This window comes from Sciurus carolinensis, chromosome 12, assembly GCF_902686445.1.
Source record: "Sciurus carolinensis chromosome 12, mSciCar1.2, whole genome shotgun sequence".
Classification (NCBI taxonomy): domain Eukaryota; kingdom Metazoa; phylum Chordata; class Mammalia; order Rodentia; family Sciuridae; genus Sciurus; species Sciurus carolinensis.
The window spans coordinates 105,889,008-105,912,677 of record NC_062224.1 but is presented as its reverse complement, the minus strand read 5'-3'; the positions used below and the strand labels follow the sequence as shown (position 1 = coordinate 105,912,677).

At 41.3% G+C, this 23,670-nt stretch overlaps 1 protein-coding gene across 1 annotated transcript in view; it reads left to right on the top strand.

Moving 5' to 3' along the window:
• Positions 1 to 23,670, top strand: part of Axdnd1 (axonemal dynein light chain domain containing 1) — a 119,991-nt gene that overhangs the window by 67,968 nt on the left and 28,353 nt on the right. Inside the window, exon 18 of the mRNA XM_047519990.1 lies at positions 18,038 to 18,237. Within this exon, the coding sequence (XP_047375946.1) occupies positions 18,038 to 18,237 (200 nt within the window). The remainder of the gene's footprint in view (positions 1 to 18,037; positions 18,238 to 23,670) is intronic.

The window sequence follows — 23,670 nt, the reverse complement described above, 5'->3', positions numbered from 1 at the left end:
TTAATATTCCTAATATCACACGTCAATCAAATCGTATGGCAAATAAACTCACCTCAATCAAATAGACCAAAGTCCTCTCTACCTGTTGGTTCGGATGACCCCGAATGCGACGTATCTTAGTTGGAGAGAAGACGACGGCTGGTCTCGGAACTTTTCTCCAGCTGATGGTCTGAGGATCGAGGACAGCAGGCTCCACTGGTCGTGAAGCCATCAGAGCAGCGGAGTCTTGGCGGTCTGGACGGATGATCAGTGGGGCTCGCGGACCTGGCTGACGTGGGTTCGTCAGGAGATCTGGGCTGAGCCGAGGAGCTGTCTGAGGGGTGCGTTTATACACCCTTCTTCTTGGCTTGTTTCCAATTCTGGTCCAGATGGTGTCTTATCTCCCTGGTGCAGCGCTCTCGTGACACTTATGTCTTTTTGGCTTGCCGTCCACTAGGAGCTTGCCATTTATTCGTCAGACATCCAAGTCTGCTCCTTTCATCTACTAGGACCAGCAGATATTTTATGTGTTTAACCCTGGGCATGTTGGTAAAATCAATTTGCCAGTCTGCTGCAGGGGTGTGCCCGCTGGCTTGGTGAGAGGGAAAAGCTTTGTGTCGCAAGGTGTGTTGGTGTTGGTTTGCTGGCAGATGCGACATGTCGAGGATATGTGTTGTAAGAGGGCTTTGTCGTCCACAGAGAGGGAGAAGAAAGATTGGAGGAAGGTTGTCAGGCTTTGGGGGCTAGAGTGGAACAGGGAATGAAGGAAGTGAAAAAGGTGTTTATGGTCTTCCTCGTGCATATTGCCAGAGTGGGTGAGCACGAGCACAGTGGAGGGGTCCGGGGTTTTGAGGGCGACTGCCCCTGCCGCTTGGTCAGCCCTAGAGTTTCCGACTGTGATGGGAGAAGAGTCAGATTGATGTGCCTTGCAATGAGTGACTCCAAGCCTGGAGGGCAACTGTGCAGCCCTGAGTAGGTGACAAATAAGTTTGGAATGGGTAACAGAAGTGCCCTTGGATGTTAGTAGGCCTCTTTCCTTCCATATGGCAGCATGGGACAGCAAAGTGTGAAAAACATATTTAGAATCTGTGTAGAGGGATAGAACTTTCCCTGCTGCCAATTCACAGGCTCAAATAGCTGCCAGAAGTTCGGCCTGTTGGTTAGTAGTGTTTGGTGGGAGAGGGTTGGCTTCTATTGTTGAATGGGAGATGACAGCGTATCCCGCTCTCCGTGTGCCTTCGTGCATGAATGAACTACCATCCGTAAACCAAATAAGGTCAGGATGTGGCAAAGGACCTTCGGAGATTGAAGTGGGACAGGGTAAAAAGGTTTCTAAGGTTTCTGTACAACTGTGTATGAGGAAATCAGCCGGGGGAGGGGAGGTCGGGAACAGAGAGGCAGGTTTAATGGAGGGCAAGGTTTGAAGGATACCGCTGGATTCTGGAGAAAAGACACAAGTAAGGAAAGCACCCTCGAGGTGGGAAGTGACTGGAGTCCCTTGTAGGTTAGCAAATCCTTCAGGTGGTGTGGTGAAAGAATGGTAAGAGGGGATCCAAAGGTCAGCTTATGAGCTTCCTTCTGGAGGACCTGGCTGGCAGCTAGGGCTCACAGGCAAGGTACCCACCCTCTCATGGTGGGATCTAGCTGTTTAGAAAGATAGGCTACTGGAGCAAAAGTGGGGCCGTACTCTTGTCCTAAGACCCCCAAACCTTGGCCTCCCTTTTCATGAACATACAAGATAAATGGTTTGGATAAATTAGGCAAGTGAAGGGCTGGGGCTCAAAGGAGCACTTGTTTGGGCATCTGAAAAGGCTGTCCAGCAGTTGAAAGTAGTGGCTTATTCTGGGGGCCCTTTGCCATATCATGTAATGGTCTAGCTAGGAGGGAAAAATTTGGAATCCTTGCCCTGAAGTATCCTGCCAGTCCTAAAAAAGATAAAATTTCAGCCTTGGTTTTTGGGGTGGGGAGAGAGTTAATGAGGTGTTTCCTGTCAGTGGTAATAGCCTTTGTTCCGTGCGAAATGAGGAACCCAAGGTAGGTGACCGTGGGTGTAGAGATTTGCGCCTTTGGGGGGAGGCCTGATACCCTTTTGGGCTAGCTGATTGAGTAAGTTGACGGTGTCAACGTTAGAGATTTCAGCTGAAGGGCTACAAAGGAGGAGATCATCTACATACTGAAGGAGGGTGGAGTCGGGGCAGGCTGAGTGGAAGCCTTCCAGGTCCGTTGCCAAAACCTGCCCAAAGATATGGGGACTATCCCTAAAACCCTGAGAAAGGACAGTCCACATGAGTTGTTGAGAATGTCTGTTTTTTGGGTCAGTCCAGGTGAATGCAAAAATGTCTTGGGATTCGGGTGCAAGGGGAATAGAGAAAAAGACATCCTTTAAATCGGTAACAGAGAAATGGGTAGAAGTGGCCGGGATCTGGGAAAGAAGAGTGTACGGGTTAGGAACCAGGGGGTGGATAGGAATAACAGAGGAATTAATGAGGTGAAGGTCTTGTACCAACCGGTAGGTACCATTAGGTTTCTTAACCACTAATATGGGGGTGTTATAGGGAGAATGAGTAGACCGAAGGTATTTTTTAGTTATAAGATCATGTATGATAGGCTGGAGGCCAAGTAGGGCAGCGGTTTATAAGGGATACTGGGATGGACTAGGAAACTGGTTGGGATCTTTAAGGCGAATGTGAATAGGAGGGCAATCGACTGTGGAGGGGCTTTGGGTGTTCCATATGATAGGATTGATGAGGTGGGTTGGGACAGGAAAGTCGGTTTGCGGATGGCCCTCTAGTGGCCCGGCCCAGTCAGAGCAAAAGGGAATTGTGGGATCGTCTGTCAGGAGGGCCATTAGGAAGTGTGGAGTGGGGGAAGACAGTGGCTGTATTGAGATGGTGGTTTTGAGGATTGAGAGGATATCCTTACCAAGAAGTGGCACTGGACACCGGGGCATGACAAGGAAGGAATGTGAGAATGGGAAATTTTCTATGGTACATGTAAGGGGAGGGTCTTTAGTGGAAGTATAGATTTCCCTCCTACCCCGACAATAGGAGAGGATGATGGCATTGTGGGTCCCCAAAACTCCCTCAAGACCCAACAAGCGAAACCATTCACGGGACTTGATAGAGTCGGTGGCAAGGGAAAAGTCAGGTCGTCACCCGAGATTTTCCCTGCCGGGGTGAAATGCCGGAGGTCACGGAGTACCTAGCGCTAGGCTTTTGCCAGTTGGTGTGGAAGAGGAGAGGAGAGAAGAGAGAAAAATAGAGAGAAGAGAGAAGAGGAAGGGGTCTGTTTTTCCCTCCCGCCCGACTGAGGGAGGAAAGAGGCGCCTAGGAGTCCACCGTGGTCGTGAAGGCTGAGGTGGGGTGCGGTCTCCTCCCTATAACCAGACGTCAGGGGCTGCCGTACGATCACGGCCAGACACCCTGTGATAGTCAAGTTAAGGGCGGCTGCCTCCCAAGGGGTGACTCACCTAGAAATTGGCCGGTGGTGGTTACAGGGTAGCCAGTGCTCAAGAAGGCAGACGAGGGCAAGAAGCTTTGACCGGGGGAGATGGAGGGGGTCCTCGATATTTGAGGAGTTTCCCCTCCCGGGTTTCAGCACCAATGAAAGAAGCGCACGGAGACACAGTCCAAAGCTAATCACTGGAGAAGTTCCGTTTTATTTTCAAAATGCACACACTTATATAGGGCTGGGAAGAGGCTGATTGGTTGGGGCATGAAACAGGGTGAGAGTTGATTGGGAGAGCCTTGTTGCTGGGGGCGGGGCGATGGTTGATTGGGTGAGCCTTGTTGCTGGGGGTCTGGGTGGGGTGTCAAGTACTGATTGGGTGTGAGTTTGCGCCAGCAGGAAGAAGTTATGAGGAGTAAAATCAGGAAGAGAAGCTTGGCCAGTGCCATGTTGGCACCTAACGGGGAGGGTGACCTTGTAGTTGTTTGGTTTTGTTTGTGCTGGGGATTGAACCCTGGGCATTGTGCATGCAAGGCAGGCACTCTAACAACTGAGCTATATCCCCAGCCCTTGAGTTGAGTTTTGTGCAGGGTGAGAATGATTTAATTTCATTTTACTGCATATGGATTTCCAGTTTTCCCATCACCATTTGTTGAAGAGGTGATCTTTTCTCCATTGTAGGCACCTTTGTCTAGTATGAGATTACTGTACTAAATGTGGGTTTGTCTCCAAGTCTTCTATTCTGTACTATTAGTCTACCTGTTGATTTTGGTGCCAACACCATGCCTTTTTTGTTACTGTGGCTCTGTAGTAGAGTTTAAGGTCTGGTATTGTGATACCTCCTGCTTCACTCTTCCTGCTCAGGATTGCTTTGGCTACTCTGGGTCTCTTAGTCTTCCAGATGAATTTCATGATTGCTTTCTCTATTTCTATGAGGAATATCATTGGGATTTTAATTGGAATTGCATTGAATCTGTATAGCACTTTTGGTAGTATGGCCATTTTGACAATATTAATTCTGCCTATCCAAGAACATGGGAAATCGTTCCATCTTTTAAGATTTTCTTAATTTCTTTCTTTAGTGTTCTGTAGTTTCCATTGTAGAGATCTTTCAACTCTTTGTTAGATTGATTCCCAAGTTTTTTTTTTTTTTTTTTTTTTGAGGCTATTGTGAATGGGGTAGTTTTCCTAATTTCTCTTTCAGAGGTTTCATCACTTATGAATGAAAATGCATTAGATTTATGCATGTTGATTTTATATCCTGCTACTATCCTGCTACTTTGTTGAATTAATTTAGTTCTAGAAGTTTTCTGGTGGAGTTTTTTGTATCCTCTAAATATTGAATCATGTCATTGGTAAATAGTGATAGCTTCAGTTCTTTTCCTGTTCCTATCCCTTTAATTTCTTTGGTCTGTCTAATTGCTCTGGCTAGAGTTTCAAGGACAATGTCGAATAGAAGTGTGAAAGAGGGCATCCCTGTCTTAGCATAGATAGCCTTTACAATGTTGAGATATGTTCCTACTATCCTAATTTTTTCTAGTGTTTTGAGCATGAAGGGGTGCTGTATTTTATCAAATGCTTTTTCTGCATCTGTTGCAATAATTATATGATTCTTAGCCTTAAGTCTATTGATGTGATGATTTACATTTATTGATTTCTGGATGTTGAACCAACCTTGCATCCTTGGGATGAACCCCACTTGAACATGGTGAATTATCTTTTTAATATGTTTTTGTATGCGATTTGCTAGAATTTTGTTAAGGATTTTTGTGTCTATGATCATTAGGGATATTGGTCTAAAGTTTTCTTTCCTTGATGTGTCTTTGTCTGGTTTTGGTATCAGAGTGATACTAGCTTCATAGAATGAGTTTGGAAGGGTTCCCTCCTTCTCTATTTCATGGAATACTTTGAGGAGTATTGGTATTAGTTATTCTTTGAAGGTCCTGTAGAACTCGGCTAAGAATCCATCTGGTCCTGGTCTTTTCTTGGTAGGCTTTTGATAGCTTCTTCTATTTCATTGCTTGAAATTGATCTGTTTAAATTTTGTGTGTCCTCCTGATTCAGTTTGGGAAGATCATATGTCTCTAAAAATTTGTCAATGTCTTCGAGATTTTCTGTTTTGTTGTAATATAGATTTTCAAAGTAGCTTCTAACTATGTTATGTATTTCATTGGCGCCTGTTGTGATATTTCCTTTTTCATCATGAATTTTAATAATTTGAGTTTTCTCTCTCCTTTTCATTAGTGTGGCTAAGGGTTTATCACTTTAGTTTACATTTTCAAAGAACTAACTTTTGTCAATTTTTTGAATTGTTTCTTTTGTTTCAATTTCATTGATTTCAGCTCTGACTTTAATTATTTCCTGTCTTCTACTTCTTTTGGTGTTGTTCTGTTCTTCTTTTTCTAGGACTTTACACTGTAATGTTAGCTCATTTAGTTGTTGATTTTTTATTCTTTTCTTGAATGCACTCCATGCAATGAATTTTCCTCTTAGTACTGCTTTCATAGTGTCCCAGAGATTTTGATATATTGTATCATTGATCTTGTTTACCTCCAGTAATTTTATTATCTTCTCCCTGATGTCTTCTGTTATTCATGCATCATTGAATAGCTTATTATTTAGTCTCTGGGTATTGGAATAATTTCTATTTTTTATTTTACCATTGATTTCTAATCTCATTCCATTATGATCTGATAGAATACAAAGTAGTATCTATTTTTTTGTGTTTACTAAGGTCTGCTTTGTGGTATAACATATGGTCTATTTTATAGAAGGATCCATGTGCAGCTGAGAAGAAAGTGTATTTGATGGGACAGTCTATGTATGTCTGTTAAGTCTAAGTTATTGTTTGTGTTATTGACTTGTATGGTTTCTTTGTTCAGTTTTTGTTTGGAAGATCTATCCAGTGGTGAGAGTGGTGTGTTAAAGTCACCCAGTATTTTGTGTTGTGGTCTTTTTGGTTCCTGGAATTGAGAAGGATTTGTTTGATGTACATAGATGCACCATTGTTTGGGGCATAACTATTTGTGATCAACATTATGTCATGTTGATTTATGGTTCCCTTAAGCAGTATGAAATGGCCTTTTTTTTTGTTGTTATCTTTTTTTTTATTATTGTAAACAAGTGGGATACATGTTGTTTCTCTGTTTGTGCATGGAGTAAAGGCATACCATTTGTGTAATCATAAATTTACATCGGGTGATGTTGGTTGATTCATTCTGTTATTTTTCCCCTTCCCCCCACCCCTCCCATCACTCTTTTCCCTCTATACAGTCCTTCCTTCCCCCATTCTTGCCCCCCTCCCTAACCCTCACTCTAACCCTAAAACTAACCCCTCCCACGCCCCATTATGTATCATCATCCACTTATCAGTGAGATCATTCTTCCTTTGGTTTTTTGAGATTGGCTTATCTCACTTAGCATGATATTCTCCAATTTCATCCATTTGCCTGCAAATGCCATAATTTTATCATTCTTTATGGCTGAGTAATATTCCATTGTATATATATGCCACAGTTTCTTTATCCATTCATCAACTGAAGGACATCTAGGTTGGTTCCACAATCTGGCTATGGTGAATTGAGCAGCTATGAACATTGATGTGGCTGTATCTCTGTAGTATGCTGATTGTAAGTCCTTTGGGTATAGGCCAAGGAGTGGGATGGCTGGGTCAAATGGTAGTTCCATTCCAAGTTTTCTAAGGAATCTCCATACTGCCTTCCAGAGTGGCTACACTAATTTGCAACCCCACCAGCAATGTATGAGTGTACCTTTTCCCCCACATCCTCGCCAACACCTGTTGTTGCTTGTATTCTTGATAATCACCATTCTGATTGGGGTGAGATGGAATCTTAGGGTGGTTTTGATTTGCATTTCTCTTATTACTAGAGATGTTGAACATTTTTCCATATGTTGTTGATTATTTGTAGGTCTTCTTCTGTGAAGTGTCTATTCATTTCCTTAGCCCATTTGTCGATTGGGTTATTAGTAGTTTGGTGTTGAGTTTTTTGAGTTCTTTATAGATTCTGGAGATTAGTGCTCTATCTGAAGTATGATTGGCAAAGATTTTCTCCCACTCTGTAGGCTCTTTCTTCGCATTGCTGATAGTTTCATTTGCTGAGAGAAAGCTTTTTAGTTTGAATCTATCCCAGTTGTTGATTCTTGCTTTTATTTCTTGTGCTATGAGAGTCCTGTCGAGGAAGTCTGGTCCTAAGCCGACATGTTGAAGCTCTGGACCTACTTTTTCTTCTATAAGATGCAGGGTCTCTGGTCTGATTCCGAGGTCCTTAATCCATTCTGAGTTTAGTTTTGTGCATGGTGAGAGATAGGGGTTTAATTTCATTCTGTTGCATATGGATTTCCAATTCTCCCAGCACCATTTGTTGAAGAGGCTATCTTTTCTCCATTGCATATTTTTGACCCCTTTGTCTAGTATGAGAAAATTATATTTATTTGGGTTTGTGTCCGTGTCCTCTATTCTGTACCATTGATCTACCTGTCTATTTTGGTACCAATACCATGCCGTTTTTGTTACTATTGCTTTGTATAGTACAGTTGAAGTTCTGGTATTGTGATACCCCCTGCTTCATTTTTCCTGCGAAGAATTGCTTTAGCAATTCTGGGTTTCTTATTCTTGCAGATGAATTTCATGATTGCTTGTTCTATTTCTGTAAGGTACATCGTTGGGATTGTAATTGGAATTGCATTGAATCTGTATAGCACTTTTGGTAGTATGGCCATTTTGACAATATTAATTCTTCCTATCCAGGAACATGGGAGATCTTTCCATCTTCTAAGGTGTTCTTTAATTTCTTTCTCATTGTAGAGGTCTTTCACCTCTTTTGTGAGATTGATTCCCAAGTATTTTATTTTTTTCAAGGCTATTGTGAATGGGGTAGTTTTCCTAACTTCTCTTTCTGAAGATTCATCACTTATGTATAAAAATGCATTAGATTTATGAGCATTGATCTTATATCCCGCTACTTTACTAAATTCACTTATGAGTTCTAAGAGTTTTCTGGTGGAATTTCCTGGTTCCTCTAAGTATATAATCATATTATCAGCAAATAGGGATAGTTTGAGTTCTTCTTTTCCTATTCGTATTCCTTTAATTTCTTTGGTCTGTCTAATTGCTCTGGCTAGAGTTTCAAGGATGATATTGAATAGGAGTGGTGAGAGAGGGCATCCCTGCCTTGTTCCAGATTTTAGGGGCAATGCTTTCAGTTTTTCACCATTAAGAATGATATTAGCCATGGGCTTAGCATAGATGGCCTTTACAATGTTAAGGAACGTTCCCACTATCCCTATTTTTCCTAGTGTTTTGAGCATGAAGGGGTGCTGTATTTTATCAAATGCTTTTTCTGCATCTATTGAAATAATCATGTGATTCTTGACTTTAAGTCTGTTGATATGGTGAATTACATTTATTGATTTCCTGATGTTGAACCAACCTTGCATCCCTGGGATGAAACCCACTTGATCATGGTGCACTATCTTTTTAATATGTTTTTGTATGTGATTTGCTAAAATTTTGTTGAGAATTTTTGCGTCGATGTTCATTAAGGATATTGGTCTGAAATTTTCTTTCCTCAATGTGTCTCTGTCTAGTTTAGGTATCAGGGTGATATTGGCTTCGTAGAATGAGTTTGGGAGAGTTCCCTCCTCTTCTATTTCATGGAATACTTTGAAAAGTATTGGAGTGAGCTCTTCTTTCAAGGTTTTGAAGTACTCGGCTGAGAAACCATCAGGTCCTGGACTTTTCTTTGTTGGTAGGCTTTTGATGACTTCTTCTATTTCATTAATTGAAATTGGTCTATTTAAATTGTGTATGTCCTCCTCGTGCAGTTTAGGCAATTCATACGTCTCTAGAAACTTGTTGATATCTTCGAAATTTTCTATTTTGTTGGAGTATAGATTTTCAAAATAGCTTCTAATTATGTTTTGTATTTCAATCGTGTCTGTTGTGATATTTCCTTGTTCATTCCGAATTTTGGTGATTTGGGTTTTCTCTCGTCTTCTCTTTGTTAGTGTGGCTAAAGGTTTATCAATTTTGTTTATTTTTTTGAAGAACCAACTATTTATTTTGTCAATTTTTTGTATTGTTTCTTTTGTTTCAATTTCGTTGATTTCAGCTCTGAGTTTAACTGTTTCCTGTCTTCTACTTTTGGTGTTGGTCTGTTCTTCTTTTTCTAGGGCTTTGAGCTGTAGTGTTAGGTCGTTTATTTGTTGAGTTTTACTTCTTTTATTGAATGCGCTCCATGAAATAAATTTTCCTCTAAAGTACTGCTTTCATAGTGTCCCAGAGATTTTGATATGATGTTTCTTTGTTCTCGTTTACCTCTAAGAATTTTTTAATTTCCTTCCTAATACCTTCTGTTATCCATTCATTATATAATACCATATTGTTTAATCTCCAGGTGTTGGAGTAGTTTCTGTTTTTTACTCTTTCATTTATTTCTAATTTCAATCCATTATGATGTGATAAAATACAAGGTAGTGTCTCTATCTTCTTGTATTTGCTAACATTAGCTTTGTGGCATAATATATGGTCTATTTTAGAGAAGGATCCATGTGCTGCTGAGAAGAAAGTGTATTCATTCTTCGTTGGATGGTATATTCTATAAATGTCTGTTAAGTCTAAATTATTGATTGTGCTATTGAGATCTATGGTTTCTTTGTTCAATTTTTGTTTGGAAGATCTGTCCAGTGGTGAGAGAGGCGTGTTAAAATCACCTAGTATTATTGTATTATGGTCTATTTGGTTTCTGAGATTGAGAAGGATTTGTTTGACATACATGGGTGAGCCACTGTTTGGGGCATAGACATTTATGATTGTTATGTCTTGCTGATTTATGCTTCCCTTAAGCAGTATGAAATGTCCTTCTTTATCCCTTCTGACTAACTTTGGCTTGAAGTCCACTTTATCTGAAATGAGGATGGATACCCCAGCTTTTTTGCTGGGTTCATGTGCATGGTAAGTTTTTTCCCATCCTTTCACCTTTAGTCTATGGGTATCTCTTTCTAAGAGATGAGTCTCTTGCAGGCAACATATTGTTGGATCTTTCTTTTTTATCCAATCTGCCAGTCTATGTCTTTTGATTGATGAATTCAGGGTTATTATTGAGATATGATTTGTATTCCCGGTAATTTGACTCATTTTATTCATTTATTTGTTTATTTTTGACACAACTTGGTTCCTCTTTATTTGAGAGTTCCTTTAGGATAGCTCCTCCCTTTGCTGATTTGCTTCTTTGTTTTTCATCTCTTCTTCATGGAATATTTTGCTGAGAATGTTCTGTAATGCTGGCTTTCTTTTTGTATATTCTTTTAGCTTTTGTTTATCATGGAACGATTTTATTTCATCGTCAAATCTGAAGGTAAGTTTTGCTGGGTATAAGATTCTTGGTTGGCATCCATTTTCTTTTAGGACTTGAAAAATATTATTCCAGGCCCTTCTAGCTTTTAAGGTCTGGATTGAAAAATCTGCTGATATCCGTATTGGTTTCCCCCTGAATGTAATTTGGTTCTTTTCTCTCACAGCCTTTAAGATTCTGTCTTTATTTTGTATGTTAGGTATTTTCATTATAATGTGCCTTGGTGTGGGTCTGTTGTAATTTTTTGTATTTGGAGTCCTATAAGCCTCTTGAACTTGATTTTCCATTTCATTCTTCAGATTTGGGAAATTTTCTGAAATTATCTCATTGAATAGGTTGTTCATTCCTTTGGTTTGTTTCTCTAAGCCTTCCTCAATCCCAATAATTCTCAAATTTGGCCTTTTCATGATATCCCATAGTTCTTGGAGATTCTGTTCATGATTTCTTACCATCTTCTCTGTTTGTTCGACTTTGTTTTCGAGGTTAAATATTTTGTCTTCAATATCTGAAGTTCTGTCTTCCAGGTGTTCTATCCTATTGGTTGTGCTTTCTATGGAGTTCTTAATTTGGTTTATTGTTTCCTTCATTTCAAGGATTTCTGTTTGGTTTTTTTTCAATATCTCTAACTCTTTATTGAAATGGTCTTTTGCTTCCTGTATTTGCTCTTTTAACTGTCGATTGGTGCTGTCATTGAATGCCTGCATTTGCTCTTTCATCTCATCATTCAATGCCTGCATTTGCTCTTTCATTTCATCGTTTGCTTCCCTTATCATGTTAATTATGTACATTCTGAACTCCCTTTCTGACATTTCTTCTGCCATGCTGTCATTGGATTTTATTGATGTAACATCCAGATTTGTTTGGGGCATTTTCTTCCCTTGTTTTCTCATAATGTTCAGGAATCAGTGGGTCATTGAGATATTGCAGATTTCCTCTATTGACTTATAATGTCCCTGAAGATTGCTAGTGTATCCCCTCTTATCCTTCAGTAGCCTGAAGTCTTAGAGGAAGTTGATACTGCGGTGCTCCCCAAGGAAGCTGCCTCTCTAGGGGTGGTGGTCTTCAGGTGGGGTATATTCCCTGCTAGTGGGCAGAGGTGCCTCTACTTGTTGACCAATAGTCATCCAAAGGGGAACTAGGCTGCGGGCTGAGGCAAGGTCTGTTTGTGCCTGTGTCTCTGGTTTTACCGTCCTTGTGGGAAAACCTCACCCGGCGGGGAAGTCTCACCCGGTGGGGAGGTCTCGCTGGTCAGTTCCCCTCCTAGAGGTTCCCCTCAGTCCACAACTACCGCCTGGGCAGGGCAGCCTTTCCAGGCAACGTTCCCAGGGGCCCGGACCTACCTCCTGGGCCTGGGAGCCCTGCCCTTTGCAGACAAGTCTCCTTAGGTAGCCCCACCTCAGAGAAGCTGCCCGCAGTCCTGGAACCTTTGCTCCGCCCCTTAGCTTGTCTCTGTGTAGCTCTTTCAACAAAAGGCGCCTAGGTCCCCGGACCGGACCGTGCTTTGCACCTTATTGCCTAGCTATGTGACCCGTCCTCTGAGCAGCCACTTGGAGCCTCGTACATATGCTCCAAGCCCCAGTGACCCGCCGCTCGTCTCTTCCTCCAGGCAGCCACCTGGTGTTCTGTGTGGGCGCTTGGAGACCAAGCAAACTCACTGCGCACCTCCACCTCCTCAGGACAGTCCCCCCCCCATTGTTCAGGCGGTTGCTGAGTCCAAATAACTCGCCGCCCAGCTCTTTCTCTGGCAGCCGCTGAAGCCCCGGCAGGTTGCTCTGAAACCAAGCGCTGTGCTGCGCGGCCTCCTCTGCAAAGTTCCCCGCTGTTCGTGTTTACCGCTCCAGCGGGGGGAGGGGTGTCTCACCGAGCAACTCTACTTCACAAAGTTCCCTGTGTTCCGGGGCTACTGCCCCATCCGGGACACCTCCCCAATGGGAGAGACTCACCTGGCGGCTTTGAGTTGGTCCCAAGTCTCTCACTATCTCCTCTTTTGAATCTTGACTCCTGGAGCAACATGAAATGCAGCCGCTCTCTAGCCCGCCATCTTGAAACCCCTGAAATGGCCTTCTTTATCCCTTTTTTCTGACTAACTTTGACTCTTGAAGTGCACTTTATCTGAAATAAGGATGGAAATCCCCACTTTTTTCTGAGTATGCATGGTATGTTTTTTCCCATCCTTTCACCTTTAGGCTGTAGGTGTCTTTTTCCATGAGATGAGTCTCTTAAAGGCAGCATATTGTTGGGTCTTTCTTTTTAATCCATTCTGCCAGTCTGTGTCTTTTGATTGATGAGTTTAGGCTGTTAACATTCATGGTTATTATTGAGATATGATTTGTATTCCTGGTCATTTTGGCTCATTTTTGGTTTTTAACTTGACTTGGTTTCTCCTTTGATTGGCTTTTCCTTTAGGGTAGTTCCTCCCTTTGCTGACTTAACATTATTGTTTTCATTTCTCCTTATGGAATATTTTGCAGAGAATGTTCTGTAGTGCAGGCTTTATATTGTAAATTCTTTTAACTTTTGTTTATCATGGAAGGATTTTATTTTGTCCTCAAATCTGAAGGTTAGTTTTGCTGGGTATAAGTTTCTTGGTTGGCAACAGTGTTCTTTCAGAGCTTGAATATGTGTTCCAGGCTCTTCTAACTTTTAGGGTGTGGGCTGAGAAATCTGCTGGTATCCATTTTGGTTTCCTATATGTAATCTGATGCTTTTCTCTTGCAATCTTTAAAGTTCTATTTTATTTTGTATGTTAGGCATTTTTATTATAGTGTGCCTTGGTGTGGATCTGTTGTAATTTTGTACATTTGGTGTTCTGTAAGCCTCTTGTATTTGATTTTCCATTTCATTCTTCAGGTTTGGAAATTTTTCTGATATTATTTCATTGAATAGGTTGTTTATTCCCTTGGTTTATATCTCTGTCCCTTCCTCAATCCCAGTAATTCTTAAATTTGGTCTTTTCATGATGTCACATAGTTCTTGGAGATTCTGTTCATGATTTCTTACCATCTTCTCTGGTTAAATATTTTGTCTTCATCATCTGAGGTTCTGTCTTCCAAGTGAAATAGTCGATTGGTGATACCTTCTATTGAGTTTTTAATTTGGTTTATTGTTTCCTTTTATTCAAGGATTTCTGTTTGTGTTTTTTTTTTTCCAGAATCTCTTTCTTTATTGAAATGATCTTTTGCTTCCTGAATTTGCTCTTTAACTATTTATTGGAGTGATCACTCATTGCCTGCATTTGCTCTCTTATCTCATCCTTTGCTTTGTGGATCATTTTAATTATGTACATTCTGAACTCCTTTTCTGACATTTCTTTTACCATGTTGTCATTGGATTCTCTTAATGTAGCATCTGGTTTGTTTGGATCATTTTCTTCCCTGTTTTTTCATCATGTTTGTGTATCTTCCCCTCTATCAATGCAGATCTGGGGTATTGCAGTTTCCCCCCACAGGCTTATAATGACCCTGCAGGTTTCCAATATCTCTCCTTTAAAGGGGAGATCAATATTAGCAGCATCCAGTACAAGCAATATGTAGCCCTAAACCAAATAGTCCCTATGAAGGTGTTAACAGTATTGTCATAATAAACAGAGAGGATGAGTTCGATTATTATCTAAAATATAACCGATAGGTTTGCAATGAGGTCTACAATTTCTAATGGCAGACAATGAGAATGGGGAGGGGTGTAGGATATAACTGTTAATGGGATAAGAAGAGAGTATATAGAGGTACTAGATCATAGGAAGAGTGAAAGCAGAATCAAAAGAAGTTGGTTGTTAGCATGAGAAAAGGGAGAAAGAGACTCTGAGGAAACAGGTAAACAAAAGGAAAATAGAGCAAGAAAAGTAATAAAAATTTTTAAAAAGAAGAAAAAAATAGAAAAAAAAATCTATATTATAACAGTCATATGCAATTCAAACCTCCCAGTCTTCAGTAGCCTGATGCATGAGAGGTACCCGACAATGAGCTTCCAGTCTCCAGCAGGCCTCTCAGGATGGGAGTTGCCTCACGTAAAGATGGCGGCTTCTGCTTGGGGGATAATCCAAGATTGCTGCACTGGCTTCCTAACAAGTTGGTAGAACGGGAGCCGTAAGCCCTGGAGGCGCCTAGTCTGCGCAGGGCATGGTTGGGTCAGGGTGAAGCCTTAAGTGTGCTTTTAAAAAAATACATATCAGGTACGAAGTAGCTAAGTAACCACTTGTCATTCCTGAAAAAATTAGTAAAATCGGAACAAGGTTTTTTGTAAAAGACACTTCATTCATCTTAAATTTTCTTATAAGAATTTTATATCAGAATCACAGTAAATCTGTTTTAGTTTAAAAATTATATTTGTTTTCTACCTCATTAAAAAGAATGATACTATATCTTTATGAAAATAAAATAATTCTTTACATTAATTTGATTTGCATGTTAACTTCTCCTTTGATGTGCATGACTTACCATTACTATAACTTTGAAATGAAGATAATAACATCTATTTGTGTTTATTTCATAGAGAGGTCCAAAAAATTGATTAGCATTTTATATCAGTAAAATGAGTTATTTCAATGACAGTATGTAGTCCAGGCCTCTGGAATATGAAAGAACAGTTAGGGATTTGTTTGCTCTGAGAAGCAGCATGGGTGTAGCTAGTGGAGTGTGGGAATAAAGTGTCTTTAACTTGTGAAGGTAGGAGGTAGCCTCTTTAACTTTTCCTTAGGAAAGGTTGCCCCTTTTTCCTGACACATTAAAGTAACATATACATTTTATTGCTTTAGGACATTAACAGCCTTTTTCTTCTGAATGTTGAGGTAGAAAACTGGCTAGACCACAAAGTTTTTTAATTCATTAAACAAACATTAAGTCCTTACTCCTGGCTAAGTGCTATATATGACATTGAAGGATAAAATGATGGCTTTTACCTTAAACACACAGGCTAACTGAGGAGCTAGGCGTATAAATGATTTATGACAGATACTTAACAAAGTACTATAGAAACATGGGAAATGGAACAAATTAAAGTGGTGGAAATGAAAGTCTTCTCAGAGCAGATGATATTTAAACCTAGAGGAATACTTAGAAACTCACTACACAGAGAAAGGGAGCAGGTCATTTGAAGAGTATGTCATATCCATGTATGCATTTTACAAAGTTTTCTGCATTTTATTTCTGACATCCAGCCTCAACAAACACTATAATGCAAAGGTTCCTAAACTTTATTCAGAGTGTCCTTTGTGTTCCAGTATTTTCATACTTCTAAGCCAAAAGAAATAACTCAGTGAAGTTTATTAAATAGGTAGGTTCAAACAACTTAATAATATTTAATGTCTAACAATTTAGTGACTGCTTGGAAAAGTAATACATATACATTGAGAGAAAAAATCTTTTATTTTCATTTAATCAGAACTACTCACAAATGAAATGCTTGTGTTTGTTGGACAGTATGACTTCTTAACCTTGGAATTTGATGGCATTGCTACCCTCATTCCTGTTCCACGTAGATTTTCACACAGTACTTGTTTTTATCACACAACCACCGACCAACAAGCTTTGAAAAGATAGAATATCATCAAATTCAAAAATTGCTGCACAGCAAAGGAAACAATTAGAATTTTGAAGAAAGCACCTATAGAAAATCTTTGCTAGTACTCTTCTGATGGGGATTTAAGACCTTGAATATAGAAAGAAATCAAAAAACTTTACACCAAATGTCAACTAATTCAACTAATAATGGGGCAAATGAATTAAACAGATATGTGTCTAAAGAAAAAATACAAATGGTCAACAAGTACATGAAAAATTCAACATCAATAGCAATTAGGGAAACGCAAATCAAAACTACATTGAGATTTTATCTCACACTAGACAGAATGTTAGTCATCAAGAATACAAATAATAAATGCTGGCGAGGATATGGAGAAAAAGGAACCCTTTTACACTGTTGGGTTGTAAATTGGTACGTCCACTGTGGAAATCAACATGGAGGTTCCTCAAAAGACTAGGCATGAAACCACCATATGACCCAGGTATACCACTCCTCGATATTATCCTGACGAATTAAAGTCATACTACAGTGATACATGATATCCACATTTATAGCAGTACACTTCACAATAGCAAACTATGGAACCAGCCTCGGTGTCCATCAAAGGTTGAAAGGATAACTAAAATGTATATATTTACAATGGAGTTTTATTCAGCCATAAAGAAAAATGACATTATGTCATTTGAAGGAAAATGAGTAGAACTAGAGACCATTATATTAAGTGAAATAAGTCAAACCAGAAGGGTCAAATATCGTATGTTTTCTCTCATGCAGAAACTAGAGAAGAAAAAAATCTGGTTGGGGCAGATTCATGAAAATCAAGGGGAGATCAGTAGAGGGGGAGGGGGAGAGAGGATAGGGGAGGTGCTGGGGAAATATATTGGCACACTATTACAGTATTGTACACAATATTGTTATATTGTATACATGTACAATATGTAACAACAAATACCATTGTGTACAACTATAATGCACCAATAAAAATGTATAAAAAGAAAAAGATGATGTCATTAAAACTGATGTTGTGTATCTGATGTTGACATTGTGATCTATGTTAAGTTCATTCTGAATCTGGCAGATGTCGCATATCACTATTTCCCTCAATCCCATAGCATCCTCATGAGTTCTCTGTGGAGCACTGGAATGCCTTGGTGCACCAAGGGAAATTTGGGGACTGCAGCTTTAAGGAGCTCATATCCCTGGCCAAGCTAAAGAATAAGAATAGAGTTATTATTAGATTATAATAATATTATTATTATAATTATTATTATTATAATATTAATAATATTATTAGTTATTATTAGATTATAATAATGGTTATTATTAATAGATGGTAGAGGTGAAACAGACATTATTACCTCACATACGTGTATGAGAGCAAGACTGATGTGATCCTGCAATATGTACAATCAGAAAAAATGAGAAAATTATACTTCATTTATGTATGATTTATCAAAATGTATAAATAATTCTACTGTCATGTACAACTAATTAGAATAAATAAAAAATTAATAAAAAAGAGTAGTTTAATATAGGACAGCAAGCAAAAGAAAAGGGTGTTATACCAGATAAGTAGTGATCATTGGAGTTCATTAAGAAGTATGAGATTGTTGAACATTGAAAACAGGTATGATCATTTCTGTTTTCAAATGTGGTATAGTTTTTACTGTTTTTATTTAAAATGGGTCATTTATATTACAATCATTTTTTTTTAACAGATGGATGAGTTGCACATATCTATGGTCCAATGGATGGTAAATATGCTGATTATAATGGTTCCTGACTATATTGATGAAAATACTCTTCCAAAATTGGAGGAGGAAAGTACTGAGAAACCTGAAATAGGAATTGTGCAATTAGAGATAGATGCGATTGCACTGACAAAAAAGTTGTCCCAGTATACCACCTATTTGAACAGGTAAAAACTGGTTATTTTATTGCTTCCCATTTAAAAATTAATGTACAGAAGGCAGACAAGAGAAGGATAATGTAGTAGCAGCAGTAGGGGTTATTTTAAAAATTTTCAAGAAATACTATTTCAGTTTCTCATCTGATTTCAACACTGTGCCCAGTTGAGATATGAGATTTTGATATTCTCTCAGTAGCCTAGAATTCTTTTGGAAACAATGTTAGCATAGGAAGGTTGGGACGTGTGTTTATATGGAGTGAGAATTAGTTTAAAATGAAAAGACCAACTTGCTTGTCTAAGATAACACCTTGCATTTTGCACATACTGGGAGGGCATTAAAGAAGTTTTTTGATTTTCTGTGTAATTCCCTGTAAAATTGAATGTATGTTTTTCAGTGCTCTGCTAATGCCAACCAAAATATCTCTTAAAAATGAAAAAAAATATTGTTATATATGAAAAACTAGAAAAGTCACATCAAATAAAGATGAGGTGTAATCTTTTAACTATAATACATATGGTTACTATGGTTACTTGAAATTTGGGAAGTAGCTCTTAACAGTCTAACCAGAGTTTCCTTCAATTCAGTTTAAGTTTGCCAGTGGTCAAAGGTGAAAGAGGTGGAGGAGAGGAAGAGAACAATGATGAGAAATTTAGGAAGGGACAAAATGTTCTCCTTGGTGAGCCCATAGCTGAATTACTATGGTAAATTCCCACTGTATCTGGATTTTAAATACTAAGTGGAACCACAATAGTTCACACTAGGTGTAAGGAAAATGAAGCTCAGCTCGGGACCCGCAGTGGCTCCAGCCCTTCCCACGGAACTGTCGCTTCGTACGCCCGGTCTGAGTTGTGGCTCAACAATAGCTCCCAGAAATCCACGACGGACACAGGACCTCACGCAAGAGACTTTATGCGGACGACTAGCACGTCCGCTCCGGGGTTGGAAAAGAAGGGAAAGAGAGAGATGGTGTGGACGCTTCTCCCAGATATTGGAATCTCCCGGGCTGGAAGGAACCAATAGCAGAGGAGAATACTTGCAAGCTGACTGGTGAACCAATAGCTAGCTAGCATGTTCAGACTGACAAGCTAGGATGTAACATGGGAAGCAGGAAATGGCTGTAGCATGGGCCGGAAACTCCTGCAACGTAAGGGGCAGGCGGAGCAACTTTCAGACTGGCAAGTTAGGTTGTAGTGCAACAGAAGGGGCAGGAGATCGTCTTTGTATTACATTCCCCCGTTTTTGATTTTATAAGAAAATCTCTTTTGGGTACATGGACGAAGGTCCGTCTTCTGTAATTGCTTCCTGCTGAGTGTGGACGTAGAGCTGATTCAGGGGAGAGATATCATTGTGGCAGGAAGGAGTTGGGGACTCGATAGTTCCTCTGGGGAGCACACCTGTAGCCAGGCTCCAATTCCTGTAAGATCCTGATATTCCTGTAATACAAGCTGATTGGTTGGCATGAAGTAGCACTCCTCCTATAAAAAAGGACAGGGGGCTCCCCTTTTTTCGGCTGGCATTCTGTTGGGGAAAAAAATCCAGTGGTTAGGAAAATAACAAACAGGAATCCAGTCCTCATGACTGGGCGTGGTTGTCTGGTGTTTCAGTTGTCTGGTCCCCAGTCTCTGGAATGGGAGAAAGGGTAGAGGACTTCATGGCCTTCAGTCTGAGATGGAGGGGTCCCACAGGAGTGGCCGAGTATTGGTTGGAAGAAGCCTGTGGATTAGGAGCTGGAGAGGGGTCAGTGAATCGAGAATAGAGCTTAACCTGAGAAATGTGCAGCCATCCTGGTAGATCTTGTACCTTGACAGTTGTTGGCATGGCCAGGATCACTGTATGGGGTCCCTGCCATTTGGGAGAAAGAGGAACTGTAGCCCCCTGAGGAGGAGAGATAAGAACTTGGTCTCCTATTTGAAGAGGTTGGGTAAGGAGGCCAGATAAAGGTTTAGGCAGGGTGGAGTCAGCATAACCCCATAGAAATGCTCAGATGTGATTTAGGAGAGGAATGGATATCTGAGAAGGAAGAAGGGAAGGAAGAGGCACTATCCCAGGGAGCAGGATGGGACGACCATACATTAGCTCGAAAGGGGAAATATTAGCTGGTTTCTTTGGGAGTGAGTGAAGACACAGAAGAGCAAGGGGCAGGAGTTTAACCCAGTTAAGGTGAAGTTCTAAAGAGTGCTTGGTTAAAACATTTTTAAGAGTTTGGTTTGCTCTTTCTACTTTGCCCGATGACCTTGGGTGAAAGGGAATGTGGAAATGCCAAGGGACCCCAAGAGCTTTGACAAGTTGTTGGGTAACTTGGGATATGAATTCAGTTCCATTATCTGACTGGAAGGAAGTAGGCACTCCAAAGCGAGGAATGATTTCACAAAGGGTGAAGGTGGAGACAGTTATTGCCCTTTTGTTGGAGGTGGGGATGGCCTCAACCCATCCCAAGAAGGTGTCTATCATAACCAATAGGTATTTAGACTTTCTTATTGTGGGCATGTGAGTGAAGTCAAGCTGCCAGTCTACCCCTGGAATGGTGCCACGGGCCTGGTGAGTTGGAAAAGTGAGGGGTCTGACAGCTGTAGGATTTGTTTGCAGGCAAACTTCACATGTGGAGGAGAGTTCCTTCAGAAATGAGATGTCAGAGGACAGTTGTAGATGAGTCTTAGCAAATTGTAAGAGTGAAGAAAGGTTGGGGTGAAATAGATGATGGAGGTAGGAAAGTATTTCCCTGTTGGCGGGTGGTGGAGGTAAGGGATCATGGAGAGTCATAATGGGGGCTGGCATGGACGACAGGGCAGCCCTTTTAGCCTCCTCATCTGCCTTGTTATTGCCTGAAGAGGTGAATGATTGATCTGTCTGATGAGCTCTGTAATGTACAAGGCCTGTAGTTGCTGGGAGGCGAACAACCTCAAGGAGGTTTAGAATGTAACTAGAGTTGGCGATGGAGTTTCCTTTTGTAGTAAGAAGGCCCCTCTCTTTCCAAATAGCAGCATGGGAGAGGATAATGTGAAAAGCATATTTGGAGTCGGTGTAGATTGTGAGGGATTCTCCCTTTGCGAGGGTGAATGCATGGGTGAGGGCAATTAGTTCTGCCTGTTGATTGGTGGGTGTGTTGGGTAGTGGTCCTGACTCTACCACCTTTTCAAGAGAGGGACAAATGGCATATCCAGCTCATCGGATCCCTTCATGGAGAAAAAGAGCTTCCATCAGTGAACCATATGAAGTAGGGTTGTGTAGAGCCCCTTCCTGGACATTGGAGGGGCAGGGGGAGTAACTACTCCAGGGTCTCAAGGCAGCTCTGGGTTGCTGAAAGCATGTATGTTGGAAGGCAGGGGTAAGAGGGTGGCTGGATTTAAAGGAGGCATGTCTTAAAGGAAATGGAAGAGTCCTCAATAAGAGCAGTTTGCAAGGCTAACACCCGACAGGGTGGCAGCGTTTGCAGACTCTTATAAATAAGAAGATTGGACAGATGATGAGGTGAGAGCACCTTCAGTGGGAGCCCCCAAGGAAAGTTTCTTTTTTTTTCCTGGTTCAAGAGAAATGCTGTAGCTAATACTGTAAGGTGTCTTATGGTGGGGTCTAACCTCTTGACAGGTATGCTATTGGTCCAAAGGTGGGACCAAACATGTGTCCTAAGACCCCCAGGGCAAACCCACTTTTCTCAGAGACAACAGGTAGAATAGTCCTGGTTATTCAGGGAGGTGTAGGGCTGGGGCTTGAAAGAAGGACTTTCCTTAAGGTGTGGAAAGGGGTTTTCACTGAGTTGAGGATGAGGGTCCGTGGGAAGTACCCTTTGAAGCCTCATATAAGGGAGCTGCCAGGATGGAAAATTTGGGGATCCAGGATCGTAATATTCCTGCTAACCCAAAAAGGAAAGGATTTCTTCCTTGGTGGATGGAGTGGGCATGTCCTGCAGCAATGCTTTCTCTCTACAGTGATGGCCTTAAATCCAGGTGAGAGGCTAACTCCTAAGTAAATGACCTGAGGCTGGGAAAGTTGCACCTTTGCTGGAGAAACCCTGTAACCCCTGTCAGCCAGAAAATTTAAAAGCTTAACTGTGTCTCTTTGGGAGTCCTCAAGAGAGGGACTACATAGAAGAAGATCATCAACATACTGTAAGAGAAAGGAGGAAATGAATGTGAGAGAGGCAAGATCCTGAGATAGCATTTGGCCAAAGAGATGAGGGCTGTCTCGGAATCCCTGAGGGAGAACTGTCCAGGTCAGCTGAGAAGAAACTCGAGTGAAAGGGTCAGTCCAAGTAAAAAACAAAGAGATCCTGTGAATGAGGGTGAAGTGAGACAGTAAAAAACGCATCCTTCAAATCTAGCACTGAAAAGTATGTGGTGGAAGAAGGGATAGAGGAAAGCAGGGTGTAAGGGTTGGATACAATGGGAAAGATGGGGACCACTGCTGAGTTAATGATGCGGAGGTCTTGCACTAGATGGTAAGATCCATTAGGCTTCCTAACAGTCAGGATGGGCGTGTTATAGGTGAGTTGGCAGGGTGCAGGAGCCTTTCTGCCTGAAGTCCTGGATGACTGGTTGAAGTCCTATGAGGTTCCTTTGGGGAAGGGGATATTGGGCCTGGGCTGGGTAGGATGTTGGGTCCTTTAGATGAATGAGTACAGGTGAGCATTTGGCTATAGAGGGTGTATGGGTGTCCCAGACCTTGGGGTCAACCAGAGAGGGAGGAAGGGGATATGAAGACTCTGTTTGAGCTGTATATTCCTGTAGAGTCATAAGGAGAGGGAAATAGCAGAGAAGTCTTGGCTGAGGTGCATGGTGGGTGAGAAGGAAATTGAGGCACCCAATTTGGTTAGGATGTCCCTTCCAGAAGGGGAATGGGACTGAAGAATTATCAAAAGCAATGAGTAAAGCCAATTTGTCCTATATGGCAACTTATTGGAGGGGTTGTTAGGGGGTTATATGGTTTTCCCTCTACCCCGACAACAGAGGAGTTAGCAGGGGAAGTGGGTCCCCAAAACTCCCGTAGCAACTGAGAAGGTGGCTCCAGTGTCTATAAGGAAAGGGATCTGCCTGCCTGCCACTGTAAGGGTCACCCGGGGTTCCTGATGCGGTGAGTGTCATCGGGTGCAGAAGTCCCGGGCCCCTCATTCATCCATTGCCAATCCCAGCAAGTCGCCAGAGGGAGGGGGCAAGGATGACCTGGCACTTCTCAGCCCCAGGGCAATCCATTGCCCAATGTCCCAGTTGGTGGCATTTTGGATAAGGACTTGGGGGGCTGCCGAAGTTGAGGCAGGCTCGTGCCCAGTGGCCCTCTTGCCCGCACTTGAGGCATGGGCTTGGAGGTCTTCTGGGAGCTTGGGCGCCGCTAGCGTAGACAGTTGGGCAGGTCTAGCTGGCTGAAAGGCTTTGGTCAGCATCTGGTATTTTAATTTTTGTTTCTTTTCTTCCCTTCCGTATAAACCTTGAATGCCACTGCTAGAACCT